Consider the following 13,967-nt stretch of genomic DNA (forward strand, 5'->3'; position numbering starts at 1 on the left):
CCTCAGAATATCAGGATGTCAAAGTCCCCAGCCAGGGGCAGCTCTAGACCACAGGGGTAGGGTACGGGGGACCAGGTCTTCAGGGAAGTGACCATAAACTGTGGCCTGAGGGTAAGCAGGGGTGAGACAGGAACGGGAAAGGGCAGAGAAGAGGGTAAGGACCACAGACGTCATCATGAGTCTCAGAATATACTGCCCCTTTCAGGGTATCATCAGGTTTTGCTCATTTTCTCCTTACTGGACAGGACTTCACCTCCAAAGGGGGGAATCCATCTGACATGCACACAGCCCCACTAAGAACACACCAAAGGCTGGAACCAACACAGCGAGCTTGTTCATGCCTGTGACTCCAAGTGAGACTCCAGCTCAAAACTAAGTCCCTAAGCCCCAGAAACGAACAAACGGAATAGTAATCTTGAGGGCAAGACCATAGGGATGTGTTTGAAGCAGAAAAAGCCTCCTCACTGAGAAACTCACTTCCACTTCTGACCCTGCCTGGCCAGTCCCCCCTGTTCCTGCCCCAACAGCTCTTCGCTCCTCACTAGTCTGAACAGGAACTTTGGCCTACCGGGCTTCTCCTGAACCAGCCAGGCCAACCACAGTGGCAAGCGTCGGATGACTCCTATCAACTGCGTTAGCCCAGAGTCAGGTGACTCCTAACTTTGCCAGGCCTCCTTTCTAATCACAGAAAGCAACTGCCCCTACCTACTCAACCCAGCTGTTTTCCAGGTGCAAATTAAAGAGTCTTGAATGGATTTGGCAGCTGCCTACCTGCAGGCAGGGGTGGTGTAGCCAGGCACAGCCTTTCCTAGTCTTCCACCCCGCCTCTTCCTCCTCTAGGAGGAGTCTAGTAACTCTCCAGGATTGGAGGTTTTTGGAAAACTGATCCCACTCTCCTCCTCCTGGTTGGCTTCGGGCCGTTAATGAGCTGCTACTTAGGACCTCAAGAATTTGAGGGGGGGGCTTTCAGGAAACGCAGATTTTGCTCAAGTAGAGACCCCTTTCCGGCATCTACCACCGCGGGTGAAGTTCCCGGTGCAGAACACACAGGATGTGGAAAAAAAAAAAAATTAGCTCTAAAGGGGATTTTTATCCCTCCGGTTTCCATCTTGGCCTCTGTCGTAGGGTAACCCTGCTTCTCCCACCCAACTTCTCCTTTGGGGCGGGGACTAACCAGATCATTCCTCCCGGTCCTGGTCCTGGGATATCCTACCCACGCGCAGCACTTTGCCGTGAAATGCACGCAGGCGGCCGAGACTATGGGGGACAGGCTGGAAGCCTGGGACAGGTCGGGGACATCTGCAAACGCCGGAGAAGAGGTGCCTGTTCCCCGCGCCTATGCGCGCCGCTGGGTCTTCCTGCTGGCGGTCAGCCTCCTGAGCTGCTCCAACGCGATGGTACAGGGCGCTGGGACGGGCGGGGCGGGGTCTTTCCAGCAGCCCCAGCGCCAGTTTGTTTTTGCTTCTTCATGGGAACCGACCTTTCTTCTAGCCCAAGAGGTTGTAAAAGAAGGGGTAAATACCTGTTCTGCTTGGGAGGGAACAGCCAGGGCGAGAGGTCTGTTAGTCTCAAGGGTCTCAACCCTGCAATTTGTTGCTTTCTTCTCATACCCTCCCTAGCCCCCAAATGCTAATGTCAGGGAGTCCCGTCAGGCACAGGTAGACTGCTGGTGATCCTTCCTCCCTAGCGTGGAGCTGTTACCATCTGCCGCTTAAAGACAGCCAACCCTGCACCTCTCTGGTGCTGGGTCTCCCTAGTACATGTGAAGAAACTTTGGGTCACATTGTGGCCACTTAGCTGAATGGCTAGCATTTGGGCCATGCGGCTATGAATTTTAACAAATATAGCTTAGAAGAGTGCCAAGCCTGGGGGCTATGAGTAAGTACAGCCCTGGGTGTAGATGGTGTACAGCCGCGTACCATGGGTTCGGCTACCCACCGGCACTCCGTGTAAACCAGTAGTAGGTTGGTTCTGATGGTTCTTTTTCCCTGCTGTTGTGAAGAAGCAGCTTTGAGTAAAGAGAGGGATACAGGTGATACCTGCTGTGGTCCTGGGGTTTATTAACTGTGAAAGTATCAGAAACTTCTCTCCTGGTAGCTGCCTTTACTAGTTGGGACTTGCTATGGCTTGGCTCACAGGTCCAGTTTCTAGAATTAGGAAACATAATTGGTTAGGGATGAATGTCTGTGGATACATGCAAGAATCTACTTGAATCTCCCCTTCTGTAGATGCGGGAAATGCCTGGGACACGTGGGTAGTGTCCTGCTGTCCTTATGGAGCAAACAGAACGTTACCCTGATGCTAAAATTTGCCACCATCCTGGCTGGATCCTCATTGTGACCTGTGGGCTTCATGTTCAGTCATGCTTCCTGGAGTCCCTACTCATTTGTTTGTAGCTAGTGACAGGGCTCCAGGATTCTGAGAGAGCAGCCTGAGGGGCACATAGCTGTGAGACCAAAAGATGGCCCTGTGATTTACATGGGAAGGGGGGGCGGCCCTGAGCTGAGGCAAGGCTGAGAGCTTTGTCCAGTAGGTGAGATGGATGGACTTTTTTTTCTTCCCACATCTGTCGCCTTACACATACTAGAGATATCTCTGCCCTCTTGTATGTGGGCCACAGCTCTGGGAGGAACAAGAACAAACATGAGAGATTTGCTAGATGGGCTCTGTTTTTTTTTTTCCTTCTTTTTGTTTTGTTTTTCTTTTTATTTTTCAGATTTTCGAGACAGGGTTTCTTTGTAGTTTTTGGTGCCTGTCCTAGAACTAGCTCTTGTAGACCAGGCTGGCATCAAACTCACGGAGATCCGCCTGCCTCTGCCTCCCAAGTGCTGGGATTAAAGGTGTGTGCCACCACCGCCTGGCGGGCTCTGTTTTTCTTGCTCAGCACACAGGTTCTGAAAACATACTGGGTCCCTGTTTGCTCTATGAGGCCAGGCAGGAGGCAACTGGGCCTGCATGGGGGTGCTTTCTAAGTCTGGGAGACCTATCTGTTCTTGTACTGTCCCCTGAGAAAAAAAGGGAATGCAGCTGTTGCACAACCTTGGGGTTTCCTGAGGCTTTGTGGTTGGGAAGCCTGGCACTCTCTGTTCAGCTGTGGAGGGTGTGGCTTGGACCTTTGACATCCTGAGTAGGGTTCATCAGGAACTTTGATTTGGGACACACCCTTGTTGGGCCACATATCTATCCTCTTTACTGTTCTAAGCTTGGGTGACCTCTTCTCTCCACTCAACCCTCCAGAAAAATTTCCTCTGGAAAAACTTCCTCCACATTTTTTTTCACTCTTCTGGGCTTCAGAGTCCCTATGCTTTGTAATGCCTGAGACAGGAGGGTGTTGTGCAGAGAGAGATGTCATTAATTCCATCCATCCCTAAAGAAGTCCTGGGCTCTGAACTCTTCTGTCTTGGCTCTGTTTGGCCTCTCCTTGGTCCTCATGCATGTTCTAAGCCCCCAAGGCATCATTTAGCCGTGTCTGGATGTCTGGCATGGAGTCTCCACCACATACCAGGCCTCATAGTCTCCCCCAAAATGTATTCCTTGTCTATCTTGTCTCAGCACATTGCTCAGCCATGAAATTTGGAACCATGACTACCATCGGCACACACGCCCATATCTCCCCCTCGTACCCTGTGTGCTCCAACACTATGTCCTTAAGTGCTGTGACCCACTCAGTGTGCAGGATGTCCCACCCACTGAGATTCTGGCTTCTCTGCCTCTCATTATTCACAGCCAAGTCTCAGCTGCCCACTCTCAACTTTCCACCACCTTCAACACAGTACCTCCCAGGCAGTGGACACGATCTCCATTGATTGCCTTTAGCCTCAGAGATTCAGACCAATCCTGATGAGGTTAGTGGTCCTTCAGACTCTGGCCAGGTTTTTGGCCTCATATTTGCCTCCAGGTTCATGGTTCACTGCTGGGCAGGCTGTGGCCATACCTGGCTGTTTTCATGGTTTGTAACAGACCAAGGGTGATTCTCTAGCAGAGTGACCCTAAGTGTCCACACCCCTGCTCCTACCCTGAGCTAGTCAATGTCTGTGACCTATAGCTGATTATGTGTGTCCCATAGCTATGGCTCAGCTTTGCACCTGTAGCAGACACCATTGCACAGCACTTCTTCCTGTCCATGGAGCAGATCAACTGGCTGTCACTAGTCTACCTTGTGGTATCCATCCCATTTGGCATGGCAGCCATCTGGGTTCTGGACTCTGTTGGGCTCCGGGGAGCGGTAAGTTATCCCATACCTGTGTGAGGAGGGAGGGACCCTTTGGCTTTGGGTGCAGAAGTTTGGTCTCATCTCCAGATTAGAGTCTACCAGTCCCTCTGGCTGGGCTCTCCAGGCAAAGCAGCTGGGGAGGGCAGGTAGATATTGGGGTATCCCTATAAGGTAGGGATAGGCATCTGGAGATGTAGGTGTAAAGGGTCTTGACTGCCATATAGTCTTTTGACTGTCCATTCCTACAGACTATCCTGGGTGCATGGTTGAATTTTGCTGGGAGTTTGCTACGTGCTGTGCCCTGCTTGGATGTCAGGATCCCTAATCCATTTGCCTTCTTCATGAGTGGCCAGAGCCTCTGTGCCTTGGCCCAGACCCTGGTCATCTCTTCTCCAGCCAAGCTGGCTGCCTTATGGTTCCCAGAGCACCAGAGAGCCACAGCTAACATGATTGGCACTATGTGTGAGTCCTGGGGTGGGGCCTCTGCAGCCTGGGCTCAGCTCACAGATCCTGCTGGATGTGTGTCCTCTGCTCTCCAGCCTGGGACAAGGCTAAGGTGCCTGAATCAGGCCAGATTTCCTACAAGGGCTGGGGTGAGGCCTGTCACAACTGAGCTTATACAACTGTTTTTCTACCTAGCAAATCCTCTGGGCATCCTTGTGGCAAATGTGCTATCTCCTGCCCTGGTCAAGAAGGCAGAAGACATCCCCATGATGGTGAGGGGCTCTTGATGATCTTACATGTGGCATGTGTGCTGTGTGAACTTGAGCATATACATATAATTGTGTACAGTACATATGGTAGTTTTACTGGTGTGTGATCCATACACATACACATAAACCTGGTGTATACAAATGCTTGTTGTTATGACATCCTAGGTATGTTAGCATGATCTGCTTCTTATATGGGGTTAAGTCTGTGGTGTTATCAAGAAGGGATTCATCCTTGAGTGTTATTCTGAAAGCTAGGTTCTACATACAGCCATAAAGAACAGATGAGGGTAGAGGGATACAGCCCCCCCAAAGGAGTGGGGTTTGCTGATTCTGGAGATTAAAGGCAGGTGACAGCTAGTAAGGTGGACAGAGCAGACTGAAACATGTGGGGTAGACATTTTCAGTGTGGTGTAGCATGATTAATAAAAACCCAGAGACAGAAATTGGTCAGAAAAGCAAAACAGCCAGCTACCGTCTCTTACTTCTACCTCAGTCTGAAATGGCGATCCTGCCTCCAGGAATCTCAGATGAGACTGTGTCTGAGAGCTGTCTCCTCCAGTCTTATATGCCTCTCTGAGGCTGGGATTAAAGGCATGCATTACTAGTGTGACTTCTTTGTGACACTCCGAATCTCTCCCCAGCTTGGTATCTACATTATCCCTGCTGCCCTCGCCTGTCTCTTGGCCACTGCCTGCCTCTGGGAGAGTGTGCCTCCTACTCCGCCATCTACAGGGGCTGCCAGTTCCACTTCAGAGAGTTTCCTCCATGGCCTCAAACTGGTGGGTTATGTGGGTTCTGGGGGTAGGGAAGCTGTGTTCAGAAGCTTGCTTGGGCTCCTGAGTTGAGGGCTGTTTTTCCTTCTAGCTCATCCAGAATAAAGCCTATGTCATTCTGGCCATATGCTTCGGTGGTGGCATTGGTATCTTCTCCAGCTTCTCAGCCCTACTGGAACAGATCCTTTGTGCCAATGGCTACTCCAATGTAAGTTGTAGCCCTGCCTTTGGAGTGGGCTCTGCCTCTGCGAGAGTTACCTACTGCTCCTGAGCACCCATTTCACCCCTGACTGATAGGGGTAAGATCAGCAGCCTCTCATAGAGGTGGTAGCCATGGCTGTTTATATATCTGCCTCCTGACACAGTGGCAGGGAAGGTCTCTCATGGGCCATAGGTATCTGTGGTGATACCCCTTTCCCTTTAGTGAGGTTTACATTGTAGAAAATCCATCCTAGGAGGCAGCTTGACAGGGTTGCCTAGACTGGTCCTCTGGAACCTCCCTGGTGATGACGTATGCTCTAAGGAGCCCTGGTGGCTCCCTGCCTCCGGATGGTTCTAAGCTTGTCCTCCCCACTTCCAGGAGTTCTCAGGCCTCTGTGGGGCTCTCTTCATCGTGTTTGGGATTTTGGGGGCACTGCTTCTAGGCTTGTATGTAGATCGGACCAAGCACTTCACTGAAGCTACCAAGATAGGCCTCTGTCTGACTTCCATGACCTTCGTAGCCTTTGCTCTGGTGAGACTCATTGGGAACAAAGATGGAGGGAGACTATGGCGGGCGGGCGGGTGAGGGACAGTAGTGGCTTCCCCAGAGCAGGTGCCTCATTGTTGGGTAACCCTGGGTAGGACTGGCTTTACCACCACACTCTGTCACTCAGTCGAGGAACTCACAGGGGAGGTGGCATGACTCACCGCCATCCTGTTCCATTCTCTACCCCTTGTTGGTGCCAGGTGTCCCAGCTGCAGGGACAGACCTTTGCGTTGGCTGCCATCTGCTCCCTCCTGGGGCTCTTTGGCTTCTCGGTGGCACCCGTGGTCATGGAGTTGGCAGTTGAATGCTCATTTCCTGTGGGTGAAGGCGCCTCTGCTGGCTTGATTTTTGTCCTGGGGTGAGTATCCTTCTGGGTGACGTTGGTCACTTCTCCCAGGGCATGGATTCTTTCCTTGTGGGTCTTGCAGCATGGCTCCTGATCCATGAAGTTAGGAACGTGCTTGCTCTGACTGGGGATAGCATGTACTGAGTACTTGCTGTGTGCACGCCTGTGCCTCTGCAGAGCCAGTGTGGACAAAGGCAGCTTACTGCTTCAGGAGTGACAGGTGTCCCACCAGTGGCCATAGGTGTTTTTCCCTTCCCAAGATGGCATTCGGTGTGGTGGGCAGAGAGCCTTGCTGCCCAGGCTGAGGACCCTCTGTATCTAGGCAGGCTGAGGGTGTGCTCATCATGCTGCTGCTGACAGCGCTGACCATGCGGCGAACGGGTCCATCCTTTTCTACCTGCCGGCAGGGCGAGGAGCCTCTAGACTGGACAGGTGAGTGTCTGAGCCCAGGCCTTGGCCCCAGAGAGCTAAGACCAGACCAGGAAGATAGGGTATTAGGAGGCCTGGCCCAGCTGAGGATATTGGATCTTGTTGGTCTTTATACCCTACTGGGCAGTCACCAGTTTGTGTGGGTGTGAAGTAGTATGGTCAGATGCCTGGGCTCTGCTTGTAGATGTAGTCCCAAGACCCTGACAAAAATCCGGCATCAGTATCCCCGCCCCCTTATGACATGCTTCAAAATCCAGGAATATAGAGACAGATCTTAGATAAAAAGGGGCAGAGATCTTGAGTGAAAAGGAGAGAAAGAGACAAAGATGGGGATAGAAACAGAAGTTTACATAGAAATAGAGACAGAAACAGAGAGAGAAAGGGGCATAGAGACCTGGACAGATGGGGGAAGTTGATCAGAGATGGACAGGGTTGAGAGAGACAGAGATAGAGGTTTGCGGATGAGTGTGGTTAGAGACCAGAAGTGGCACACCCATGTCCCCAGAACCTGTGGTTCCCAGCTGTTGAACCTGGGTCTGGGAACATCCTGCGGGCTGTGGAGGCCTGAAACCAAGACTGTCTGCAGTGACTCTGTGTCCACTGTCACAGGATCAGCTGTGTCAAGTCTACTAAGGCTTGCCTATGGTGGAAGTTGGGGACCCTGACTGCCTGGGCAGTTGAGGGACAGTTGAGGGACAGACCTGTGCTTGTGTTTTTAGTGTCTCTGCTGCTGATGGCTGGCCTGTGTACCGTTTTCACTTGTGTTTTGGTGCTCTTCTTCAACACTCCATATCGGCGCCTGGAGGCTGAGTCTGGAGGGCCCCCTTCGCCCAGGATATGTGCCAGGGAGCCAACGATAATAAGCTCCACCCAAGTGCCATCCCTTGAGACGTCTGGCTTAACACCTCCAGCTGGGGCCTTGCAGGAAGCTCCTTGTCCTGCCTCTCTTCCCAAAGGACAATCAGAATGGGCAGAGACATCTGGTAAAGCAGAGACTTGCTAGGGTCTGATGGAGAAAGAGGCAGATGCCTGGCCCACCAGAATGTTTTCTTTCCCTAGTGCTATGTTTAAGTAAGCCATCTATGAAAGGGGCTTAAGACAGCAATAGATGGACGGTGCCTCCCTGGGTAATCGAGGGCCGAATAGCAGGAAGAACCTTTCTCTTAGTTATTCCAAATGACTCTGCTCAGCTGGGCGGTGGTGGCGCACGCCTTTAATCCCAGCACTCGGGAGGCAGAGGCAGGCGGATCTCTGTGAGTTTGAGACCACCCTGGTCTACAAGAGCTAGTTCCAGGACAGGCTCCAAAGCTACAGAGAAACCCTGTCTCGAAAAATTAAAAAAAAAAAAAAAAAAAAAAAAAAGTTATCTGTATAAGGCAGACTGAGCCACCATCCCAGGGGACTAGACAACTGCAGAGTGAGCCTGGGTAGCCTGGCAGTGACACAGATAACTTATTCCCTTAGCCCAGTCACCAGGAGGCTTTGTTTTGCTAAGTGTGCATTTCTAAGGCCTCAGGCCACATGGTCAATGGCCCTGGAGTCTTGAGCCATGCTAGGCTGTGTAAAATATCTGGAGAATTTGGAGTTTTAAGCGCTAAGAACTAGGCACTGGCAGGTGACAAGCTGAGGGATGTCCCAAGACAGAGCTCACTGTTCATCTCCCACATATGTTCAGGAACAACATGAAGTTGATGGGCCCTGAGGGCTCCTTGAATATGGTATTCACCTTGTTCTTGAGATTAGCATGGGCAGGGGTGAGGGGTTCACTGGGGACACAATGTCATCCCCAGCCCCCTCTCTTCTTGTCACTGGCAGGTGACCCCACAGGACAACCTGCGTCTACAGGGTGACTCCAGAGGAGGGCAGAGCACATGTAGACAAGGGGTGGATGAGACATAAGACAGAGCCTTTTGTCCCAGAGAACCTAGACAACAATGAGGACCCTAAGAGAGACAGGCATAGATCTAATCTACATGGGAAGTAGAAAAAGACAAGATCTGGGCCTGAAGAATCTCTGTTGATCCACATTCTGGCTTCCATTTGGGAACCAGGGCTCTGATGGTGATAGAGTCTACAGAGAGATAGATAGGCTGGAACAGCCCCTTTGGATGTCAGTGTGGTGATTTTTCAGAAAATTAGGAAACAACCTTCCTCAAGACCCAGTAATACCACTTTTTGGTATATATACAAAGGATGCTCAATTGTGCCACAAGGACATGTGCTCAACTATGTTCATAGCAGCATTGTTTGTCATAGCCAGAACCCGGAAACAATCTAAATGCCCCTCGACCGAAGAATGGATAAGGAAACTGTGGTAAATTTACACAATGGAATACTACACAGCAGAAAAAAATGACAGCTTGAATTTTGCAGGCAAATGGATGGATCTAGAAAACATTATTTTGAGTGAGGTAACCCAGACACAAAAAGACAATTATCACATGTACTCACTCATAAGTGGTTTTTAAACATAAAACAAAGAAATCCAACCTAAAAATCACAATCCCAGAGAACCTAGATAACAATGAGGACCCTAAGAGAGACATACATAGATCTAATCTACATGGGAAGTAGAAAAAGACAAGATCTCCTGAGTAAACTGGGAGCATGGGGACCTTGAGAGAGGGTTGAAGGGGAGGGGAGAGGCAGGAAAGGGAGCATAGAAAAATGTAGAACACAATAAAAAATAAAAAGACAGAGCCTTTTGGCCCAAGTGTGGGGGATACTGGCTGGAGTCAATCTAAGGACACCGTCTTCTATGGAGGAAGGAGAAAGTTGAAGACTGTTTCTCTTCTCAAATATAGAGAAGGTGGGCACTAGGGAACCTCCATTCCAGGTAAAATATAACTACCTTTCCCAGCTTCTGAGGTAGGACCGAAGGCTCCTGAGCTCCGCCTCAGGAGTGTCCATGGCAGGCCACTGAGACAGAGAGGGATAAGTGCCCGCTGAAGTGACTTGGATGTGGGGGATGAGCTGGCATCTGCTCTGAGACAATGAGTAGGCCAACCCGACCAGTACACACTCTTCCAAGCCCACAGGGTGAGCCTAGAGGTAATGTGGAGGGGTAGGGATGCAATAGGGCACTGGGTTGCCTCTCCAGTTTCTGCCTCAAATCCATTCCAGTTTTCTAACCACCCTGAACACCCTCTGCCAGCTTTAAACAAACCAGAGTCTTGAGGAGCTATTCTGAGACCCCCGAGAGCAAAGTCCTTTAGTATAACAAAAGGAAACCAAACAAACCTAGAGGTGGCCATAATACCCCCAAAATGTGTGTGTCAGCATTTAGGGACAATGTCCTTGCTATACTGAAGATGAGATCACACCTACTCAAGAAAGTGTAAGTATCCTATAGGTCCTCTTTGTCAGTGAAGCTATTGCTGTTCTCATCTATGAGCGTGAGGACCTAGGAGTCGATGCCAGGCTTAGTGCACTGCTGGTGTCCCAGATTTGCCCCAGCTCCTACCCTTATCCCCACTCCTGGCTCTGTTCCACCAAAGACACAGGCACTCTGAGGTCTGAGGCCGCGTGTGTCCTCCCATACCAACAGTATGAGGGGCTTTTCGGGAGCAAAGGCAGACTTACCTCCTAGAACTTCCAGAACTTGAGTCTGCTCAGAGTTAGAGAAGATATTGGCGGGTGCTCTCTGGGTATGCAGTGCCATTTTCCTTGGTATTCCTGCTGGCGCGAGAGGCAGGAGAGCTAAGGATGAGGGCTTTGAAGCAACTGGGGGAACACTCAGGGACAACCCATGGTTTGGGAGACTTAACTCACACAATGGGGGGACTGTGGCACTGGAGGGTTCAATCAGCCCACTATGTCCAATCCTAGAGGGCTCCAGGGTAAATGGACTCTATGGATGGACTCATGCGTTCCATGCTCATACCCTCCCTCATTCTTTCCAGTTTGTTACCATGGCAACCGTGGGGCATGTATCTCTACTCCCACACCATTGTGTATGTTCACATAAGCACACACATAAAGACACCCATGTGTAAGTGAATATGTGTGTATACACACTTGGATGTCCCTGCCCTGCACCTCCCTGGCTGCCTGCTCATCATGCCTGAGTCTTTCCTGCCCAGTATCCAGCTTTTTGCTTGTCTGCCCCCCGAGGATAGCGCAGACTTTGGTTACCACTTCCTACAAGGACATGCTGAGGACTGCCATCCCAGGGAACTGGACAACCGCAGAGTAAGCCTAGGTAGCCTGGTGGTTACTCAGATACCCCTTCACAGTATTGGCCAAAGGCTGGGGGTCTGAGTCATCCTAGGCAACTGGATGCCACAGAAACTATAGGTACTGAGGACAGAGTGCTACCTTTTCAAGATCAGCAGAGGTGCTGTGAATGGCTCTGGCCCAAGAATCTGATAGCTGGGCAACCCTACCCTGGTGCATTTCTAAGCTGTGACATCTTCCATACTGTGCATTGTCAGAAGTCCTGTCCTGTCCCCCAACGTCGTAGCCTCAGCCACAGAATCTCCTTCCCAGATGCTACCTCAGACCTTGAGGGGGAATTACCAGGGGTGGGAGTTGGTTCAGGAATGGGAGTGGTAGCTGAGAGTGAAGGGCCTCGGTTGGATTTAGCTCAGCTGCAGGAGTGGTAAGCTCTGAATTTGAGAGGGCCGCCAGACCCCAGGGAGGATCTTGGCTCAACCTGAGCACAGCACTAAAGATAGCAGGTTGGAATATTTAGATTCTGCACACAGCTGTCTTCAACAGGTGCAGAATTGTCCCAGTGGTGTCCTGAGCTGTGTGGATGGAACCTTAACCACTTACGCTGCCCCCACAAATGATCCTGAGCCAAAGCAGATGCCAAGCCAGTCATCTGCATGCTGTGCCCATGTGTGTGTCAGGTGCTTCTTCTGCCTGAACTCCTGCATGTAGCTTCTGTGCTCTCACCCCTCAACCATACTCCCTGTGGGCCCCAGAGACCGTTTCAGTTCTGGAAGCCTGAGCTGCTGAGGAGTCTGAGTTAAGGTCTAGTGAGGGAAACCTGTTTGGTCACCAGAGGTTATCTAACCAGTTGCTTAAGAGCAGGAAAGGGAGGGGGCTCAGTATGCAGATGGCTGTGAGGGGTGGGGAGGTTTATTTGGTGCCTTGTAGGTCAGCATGCTTTTGCAGCTTCCTCAGGGAGCAATGGTTCAGAAGGTAGGAGTCTGCCTGTCTCAAGCAGGCTCAGGTAGGGATGGGAGTGGGGAACCCAAGATCAGACTTCTCAAGGGCAAGAAAAGATGTGGTGCACCTGGGTATATGGTCTGGATATTTCTGTTCCCAGCTCAGGGAACTTTCTAGGATTCCAACAGAGGAGGCTCAGGGACATGGACTCCAGACCAAATGCAGGCACATTAGGGCCTTAGGGCAGGGGCTCCTCTTCTGACTGCTCAGGATAGCCCCTCCACTCTGCAGGATTCCTCCCTTCAGGATAGCTGAGCGCCTATTATGGGCTCTGGGGTTTCTCATTGCTACATTTTATCCACTTTATATTCACAGTTACATTCTCTTTACAAATAGAGACTTAATGAGGAGTCAGGAGAAGATACTCCATCCCTGTGGACTGTGTGCCCTTCCAAGCTCTGATGCAATGTAAAACTGAGGAGGCTGACTCAAAGACAGCCTTAGGGAGATGTCAAGTCAAGTCACTGCTGGGCATTGGGGTAAAGCCAACCAATGGATGGCTACAACCTCGCCATGCCTGACTTCCACAGAGCCTGCATGCCAATGGCGGACAAAGCTGGTAATGAGCTTGTCTGCTGTTTGTCCTATGGCTGGACAGCTTCAATCTAGGCCAGTGCCTCTCAACCTTTCTAATGCTGCGACTCTTTAATAACCCCCCAACCACAAAATTATTTTCATTGCTACTTCCTAACTGTGATTTTGCTACTGTTATGAATCGAAATGTAGCCAGCATGCCTTTAATCCCAGCACTTGGGAAGCAGAGGCAGGCTGATCTCTATGAGTTTGAGGCCAGCCTAGTCTACAAGAGCTAGTTCCAGGACAGACTCCAAAGCTACAGAGAAACCTTGTCTTGAAAAATAAACAAACAAACAAAAATGAATCATAATGTAAATATTTTTGGAGATAGAGGCTTGCCGAAGGGATCGTGACCCATAGATTGAGAACTGTTGGTCTAGGTGGACACAGTTGCTAGAGAGGTACCTACTCTGGGGACAGTGCCTGCGGAAAACCAGTTTGGGTGCTTCATAGTTCGTCCCCATGAAGCCCGGCAGAGAGGGGTCATTAGGGCTCAGGGCTTGGGATCCCGAGAGTGTGGGCTGAGAGACCCAGAGGTCAGCCCGGTTTGAATGACCTTCAACTGTAAGATCTCAAAACCTGAAGTGGCTCTGAGTGTGAAAACCCGTTTGCACTGGCCAGAAGGCGTATGCATCCAGGGCAGGCAGTTGCAGAAAAGGCCTGGAAGGTTGAAGATCTCTCAGGGAGGACCAAAACAAGGTCTGTAATCTCGCCCCCACTCCCAAAGGCCGCCCTGGGCGGTGCTCGTCTGTTCCAAGAGAGGAACGAATTGTTTGCTTGCTCCAATTCAGAGAAGGTGGGCGACGGATTCCAGAGTCGGTCGTTCATTACACGCCTGTGCAGAAGTAACGTGGCTCCAAGTCTCCGCCCTCCTGAAGTCATCTTGCACACGCAGTCGCAATAACTTCGTAACCAGCTCATCGGGAATGCACCGCTACCCTCCGGCCACCAGGGGGCGCGTCTTCGCTATGGCGCATGCGCTTTCCTGGCTGCA

General features: G+C 51.0%; 1 protein-coding gene across 4 annotated transcripts; it reads left to right on the forward strand.

Moving 5' to 3' along the window:
- Positions 1 to 916: 916 nt before the first annotated feature.
- Positions 917 to 8,508, forward strand: Slc49a3 (solute carrier family 49 member 3). Of its 4 annotated transcripts, none has more exons than XM_038332124.1 (10): positions 917 to 1,056; positions 4,067 to 4,225; positions 4,462 to 4,675; positions 4,853 to 4,929; positions 5,568 to 5,705; positions 5,791 to 5,907; positions 6,280 to 6,432; positions 6,648 to 6,805; positions 7,116 to 7,225; positions 7,942 to 8,508. In XM_038332124.1, the coding sequence occupies exons 2-10, from the start codon at positions 4,124 to 4,126 to the stop codon at positions 8,223 to 8,225; spliced, it is 1,353 nt and encodes a 450-aa protein (XP_038188052.1). In that variant the 5' UTR covers positions 917 to 1,056; positions 4,067 to 4,123; the 3' UTR covers positions 8,226 to 8,508. The 4 variants fall into 4 exon arrangements, with proteins under 4 accessions (XP_038188052.1, XP_038188043.1, XP_038188030.1 ...); XM_038332102.1 differs by lacking the exon at positions 917 to 1,056 and adding an exon at positions 1,083 to 1,397; XM_038332108.1 differs by lacking the exon at positions 917 to 1,056 and adding an exon at positions 1,083 to 1,319.
- The last annotated feature ends 5,459 nt before the right edge of the window (positions 8,509 to 13,967 follow it).

This window comes from Arvicola amphibius, chromosome 1 (assembly GCF_903992535.2).
Source record: "Arvicola amphibius chromosome 1, mArvAmp1.2, whole genome shotgun sequence".
NCBI classification, from domain to species: domain Eukaryota; kingdom Metazoa; phylum Chordata; class Mammalia; order Rodentia; family Cricetidae; genus Arvicola; species Arvicola amphibius.